This window comes from Falco biarmicus, chromosome 2 (genome assembly GCF_023638135.1).
Source record: "Falco biarmicus isolate bFalBia1 chromosome 2, bFalBia1.pri, whole genome shotgun sequence".
In the NCBI taxonomy this organism is placed as follows: domain Eukaryota; kingdom Metazoa; phylum Chordata; class Aves; order Falconiformes; family Falconidae; genus Falco; species Falco biarmicus.
This window is the reverse complement of record NC_079289.1, coordinates 79,998,696-80,005,100: the sequence shown is the minus strand read 5'-3', so window position 1 is coordinate 80,005,100 and position 6,405 is coordinate 79,998,696. Positions and strand designations below refer to the sequence as shown.

General features: G+C 40.8%; 1 protein-coding gene across 4 annotated transcripts in view; it reads right to left on the bottom strand.

The window, feature by feature from the left end:
- PDE9A (phosphodiesterase 9A) overlaps window positions 1-6,405 on the bottom strand; it is a 53,290-nt gene that overhangs the window by 7,697 nt on the left and 39,188 nt on the right. For all 4 annotated transcript variants that reach the window (XM_056329415.1, XM_056329416.1, XM_056329419.1 and 1 more), the window contains 3 exons: window positions 4,458-4,544; window positions 1,228-1,332; window positions 1-83 (listed from right to left, as the gene is read on the bottom strand). In XM_056329415.1, the coding sequence (XP_056185390.1) occupies window positions 1-83; window positions 1,228-1,332; window positions 4,458-4,544 (275 nt within the window). The remainder of the gene's footprint in view (window positions 84-1,227; window positions 1,333-4,457; window positions 4,545-6,405) is intronic.

Genomic DNA, 6,405 nt, shown 5'->3' with positions numbered 1-6,405 from the left:
GTATTGTTATAGCCCGGATGGTCCAAGTCATGGCATACTGCTGCAGTCATGAGAATCAAGATGTCAATTTGGGAAAATTTCTCCTGTAAAATACAAAACATAAACATAGTATTACAATTTCTACTTCCCCTGTCCCCATAAATGAAGTAAAAAATACATCCACATTTACTTTTTAGAGAAATGCAAATCTGAGAAAAATGAAGTATTTTTCCACAGATCAATTTACTTCAGTCAAGAAAGAGAATTCTGTCTTCCCTTCCAGTAAAAATGACTCAGATTTGCTTTTGTTGCATTAAATAACAGCAGCTCGGTGGAGGCAATTTGCTTGAAACTTGGTATCACTGCAGAGATCATATAAAAGCACTGAGATATTAGTACAGTCTCTTACAAGTCATTTGAGCATCCTGATTAGTTAAGGGAGGGCTGGAAGATAGCTTAGTTGCCATTGCATTCTCCATTAACTAAAGTTATGAAGAGTAAGAAAAATTAAGTGTTACATTCTCACAGCTTCTGAATAGGATGAACTCCCATTCAAGCAAGTTTTTCTTCATACTCCTGCTGGCAAGAAAATAGACTTAGGCCAGTAACCAAGATGTTTAACTATGGAGTAAAAAGGGGTTTTTTTAACTGAAGAAAATCTGGTTTGTACAGAAATTAAATTAATATATAAACACAGGTTATCCATCCAGTCAATGAAAACAAATTATGTCTCTAGTTTTGGAGAAAGTACAGGTCAAACGTGAATCTTGCGTACAGTACATGCAAGGTATTATTTGCAGTAGCTGACCCAGATGCAAGCACACATTTGGAGAAAACCTCTTGTGGGAACATTTTGTGTCACGGATGAAGACTATATCCACAGACCATAATTCAGTAGGCTTTTGGATCTGATTCATAGATGTTTCATGCTATCAATGTCACAAGAGCTTCAGTGTACAAATCTGAGATACCCAGGAGGTGAAGGTAGCTTCCCAGCAACCCCAGGAAGCTGTGTAGGTGCTTTTGGGTCTAGGATGGGATGGCTGAGTGGGCAGCCAGTGGTGGAAATGCAACACCTCTCCTCCTCTCCCCAAGGACTGAACAAGTGCAGCTACTGCAAAGCTCACCACTTGCTAGCCAGCTGGTGGCCTGTGTTGCAAGGAAAGTGGCACAGGTGTCATGGTGCTTAGTGGACGAACATGTGCCCCATGAATGAAATTGAGTGATACTGTTGAGGTGGGGGCATACCTGGAGTCTGCAGAGTGAGATCATGCTGTACATCATCTGGGTCACGCAGAAGCAGTGCCGGAAATTATGAAAGGGGTTGTTTCTGTAATTGTCGTGAATACACAGCTGCAGAGAGAGGGAATGAAACAGTCAGAGACAAGAGAGTTCTTTCCTCATAAAAAAACGATTACGTACACTTCCCAGCCTCCCTGGAAGCACTGTATACCTCTACAGGAGTCCTATGGAGCCCAATATAATTTTCTGCTAGGACAGAGTGGTAGCACAAGGCCCTCTGACACTCCCTGTCCACCTGGGGAATGGTGAAGAACACTGCATTTCAAGAATTTGTCAGCAGGTAAAGCTTACAGCAATTTCTCTCTCATACCAGCTAGTGATGGGTAAACATCCCAGCACAGCTGCAAGTGCATCTCGATCTTGAGATAGGACTCTGTGCTCTAATCCTAAATTTGTATTTCAGACTGTGATGTGGTTAAATGGTGACTTTGGGATGTGTAAAGAACTCAAAGTACATCCTCATTCCCCTGTCTCGCCGAATGCAAATTGCAGCTTTGAAAACTTCCAGGCTGAACTGTAGTTGTTATTTCATTTGCAAATGTTCAGAGGTGGCACTTTGGGATGTGTTTCCTGGCAAAGTAAAGATGTGAATGCACACACACTAGCATACCTGTGTGGATTTCCTATTCTAGGCAGCATTGAAGAGATTTAGCCATATAGGCACGTGGAACTGATTTTTGTGTGTTTTAACTTTCTACAGATCCTGACTGTGTGCCCTCATTACAAATACAAGCTAGAGCTTGTCTTTCCATGTGTCCTTGCTCCTGTCAGCCAGGCTAGCTGAGTGAAGCTGGCACAGCTGGGTTAACACATGCCACAGTCACTCTTCCAATGCACTGGATAGCCTTGGGTATCCTGTCCTGCACAAAACAGCAAAGCATCAGCAGCACTGCTGGACCCCTTCTGCTGAATCCTTTGTAGCCTGGACCCTAGAGAGCCCTTACACACATTACTGAGTCTGAATTAATGACATGGACAGAATTTGTGTCCCCTTCTCCAGCTAAATAGTGGATTTACTTAAAGAAACCTCAAGCCCCACCAGGATCAAACCCTTCAGCCTGGGACCTGATTTCTAGGAAGCCTCAAAGCTCTGGACGAGGTCAAGACAACTGTGGATTTTCAATGCTTATTCAATATTTGGGGGCTTCATTGCAAAAGCTGTTCAGATTATTCTGCAGCAAGACTTCAGGAATGTATTACATTATTGTAAAATGAATAACTAATGGAACTATATGGTTGACAGCAGGGCTTCCAGGTGGTGGGCAGTATCTCACAGCCTCTACATGGAAACCGTGGCCATGCCCAGGCACTGTACAACACTGCATGGATGTAACATATACATCCAGCATTGGAGCCCAGCGTATCCCAGGGAACTCCTGGCTCAGAACACTAAAGGGCTGGAGTGACTGGGTTGTATTAGTCACCCTTTCCTCCCCTTTCTGGAACATTTCTGTAGCCAATGGATATGGGAGCAAGAAAGCAAGCATACGTATGAGGTGGCTTTTTCTTACCCGCTTAAGTTCAAACTGGTGCCCACAGCATGCCTGGGGAAGTATCATAGTTTGAAGCAGAGTCCTTGGGGCTCTTTTTAAATCATCTGTTTTTCTGTGAAGCTAGAGTTTAGGAAAAGAAATCTTACCCTGTCTTACCTTTGTAGAAAATGCATAATAAACTCCCCTTGTTCAGATCTAGGTGGTCTGAAATGCTGGTGGTAAATAATTACTTGGAGATACATGCTAACAGGAAGCTGCCTGCAGTAATGTGTGTGGGTGGCATGTTGATGTGTGTTGACATATCACCTTGTTTCCCATGTTTTCAGGCTGTGAGACAGGAGGAGGAAATTTTGTGTTTTATCTACTCTGTGCTAGCCTTGTTTATATTGGGTTTCATCCCACCCCTCCTGTTCAGCTGCTTTCTAAGGTCAACATTACTGAGCTTTTCATCTGCCTTTGGGGAGAGATTTCCTAGGTCTTGATTACTTTTTGTGTCTCCTTTAATGTAGTCATACTGTTTTTCTAAAAAGGTTTAACCAGTGCTAGACCTAAATCTCAGGTAAGCCTTATGCCTTCTATGGTGACATGATAACATTGGTCCATTTTATGCCTTATTCCATTCTCTGATCAGTCCAATGACTTGTTAGATTCACCCTACAGCAGTGCACCAAGCAATGACAGTCACTGCCCCTGTGCACACTGGTGCCCAGGTGCTTTCTGCTCTTGCTGTACTTCATGATACAATGAATCCAGTGCTTTGCTTTGTGTTTTTTAGCCACCTTCTGAATTTGTGGAATTTGTTCAGGCCTTTCTTGGGAGTCTACATCCATCATGTAGAACAGTTCCCTCTATTCTGTGCATATGCTTCAGGTAATTAGAAGAAATTAATGAGATTTAAGTCTTCACTGTAGGAATTGTATGAAGCGTCTGTATAATGAACTTCACATCATGATGTTTTTAATTATTGTTTCAATCATTTTTTCAGGTAGAGTTGTGAGTTTTACTAACTGTAATTCTTCAGGCTACCCCTAGATCCTTTTTGAACAATGGGTAAAATACTTACTGTTCTACAGTTCGCTAGGGACGTGATAGATTTTTCTGAGAAAGCAAATATATTCTTCAGTTTTTAGCAAGTGCTTTCTTACGGTCTCCTTTGGACCTGAAAACTTACTGATTTTTAAATATTCCAATGTTTCTTCTTTAGACATCTTAATTTTGGTATAATCTCATCTTTATCTGAAGTCTTGCATCTCTGCAACATTCTTAGCATTAAAGACTGAAGCAAAAAATGCTGTTTAGTTTGTCAGCAAGTCCTTTTCTTTCCTGACTTGCTCTTTTAGTCCCTGTGACTTAGTACCTCTAATGATTATTGCACATACTGATTTTTTCTTGGTCATATCTGAAGACACTGTCTTGTCTCCATTTCCAGTAGGTACCAAGAGCATTCGTCAGAAATGAGCTGCTTTCAGTAACAGAAAGCTCAGCAGACAAACGCAAAACAGTTTTAAAAAAAGTCATTGACCACAAGAATGTAAACATTTGCTGAAATACTTAAATTTTAAGAATTTGTATAGATTGACTGCCTTCAGTGGGATTACTCATGTGAGTCGAGTTGACTAAATGTCTTATTTATTGATTTTTGAATTTGAAAAACTGCTAATATCAATAATTTGAAATACTTACCAACCACCTTTTTAGTGTGATAGGATTGATATTGAAGTCTTTTACCAATCCAAGATCATGGTACATATGTTCCAAACAGCTCAGCATCTGCAGCCCGGAAGAGATAGTTTATTGGTTTGGTAAATATCAATTTACTTTATGATACATTGCAAAGTGAATTTCCTCCTTGCAAGCACTGAATAATTGCAGAGCCCTCTTGTTAAGATGAAAGATGTTCAAAGATTGCATGATTAAAGGCAGTGCAAGAGGGGAGACAGAGGTTCTGAAAGCTTTTTGAAGCAGACAGACCGCTGTTGACTTCATAGGTTTTGTGCAGGGCTTTGAATCACACCAGCTCTCTTTAGTAATTGTGATTCATGCATATCATAGCAATTCCTTCTCACAAAAAAGTATTGCCATTTTTCTAATTCAGCTGGGATATGTTCTAATGCTCAGTGAAATCAGTGGGAGTTTGACCACTGACTCCAAAGGCCCTAGCTGTACAGAAACGGATCAGGCCCTAGATGTATAGAAAATGACAGCAGAAAATAAAAGAACCTTAGAGAAATATTTATTCTAGATATGTGTCAATATCTTCTTTCTTTACTTCACTCTCTTAGCTCATATTTCTTGTTTAACGAAAAGATAACAACTCTACAAAAATGCAGCAGGTTTGTGACCATCCGCTCCTGTAAACTATAACTATTAATCCTAACAGCTGAAATGCAAAGACAGGCTGCTCTTTTGACACAATGTCTGCTCTGCAGTAGGAAGGGATGCAGGTAATTTAGCACTACTACTCCCGGTTAATCTTCCAGGTTTGAAAATATTGGAAAAGAAAGATATTGATAATGTGATGTGTTTGGGCACTTAACAGCTGCCACCAGTCAGAAATGGACAGACTTCCAGGAGTTCAGGAGTTTATGTATCTGCATTTCCATTTCTGAAGGCAAAATCTGCAGGGGATGAAATGGAGGCATTATATTAGCAGCTGTAGTTTTTAGACTGTAGGCTGATCCAGGAGTTTTAACATGATGAATGTAATGTCACAACTATGGCCTTGGAGACATTTTTAGTTAGGTTTCTGTTATTTAGGCTCTTAAAAACTCTCCAGAAAAATTATTTAATCTAATGAAACTTTATATTTATCCAGAGAATATGCATAGTTTGTACAGTAACAAAGGGGCTGGTTTTGAGTCAGCCGAACAGGAAGAAAGAGACTTTCCTGCAAGACTTGAGGGACAATGTCTGAGCTGAGTTGTGCTCACATGAACAGCGTTTTGCTGTAGACCGCTTTGTCTTATTCCTGGCCCTTGAGGTCACAATACTTTCAGAAAAGACTTTCTGAGACAATAAACTTGATCCAAAAGGGCTGAATTATCCTCAGAAATGCCTGTCTCCCTCCAGCTGTTGCCAAGAGATCTTTGGGTGAGTGGCAGGGTGACTCTGAGTCCCAAAGCTCCTGCCCCTGAACACATGAGAATCTCAGTTTCCATTTTCAGCTTTCTTGGTCAAGAGCAAAAATGTGAATGTTGGACTCTTGTAAGGCTTGAAAGCAAGGGAGCATTTGAGAAAGAGAACACAAGTTTGTGGCATATCTCTGTTTACTGAGATGATGCAGAGCACATTGTTAATTTGCTTACAGAAGAATATCGTTTATAACCTGCCTGCCCCACATTAAGCATGTGGGCAAATGCTTATTGCTAAGCAAGCATTGACAGAATTGAAATATTCTCTGTAAACATAAACTAGAGCTACAAGGGTGAGATAAAACCCATATGGTGCTTGGCTCACTAGAGCTTGTGTGGTATCTTATTTCTGAGCAGCACTCCTCCTTGCAGGGCATGTCTAATCTCCACACCCTCTTGTTAGCCTCATTCATGCCACCATATAGGGTTTCCTAGTACTCTGAATGAGTTACTGTGCTAAAATACTATGCCTCAGCACACAAGAATCCGTGGATAATGGT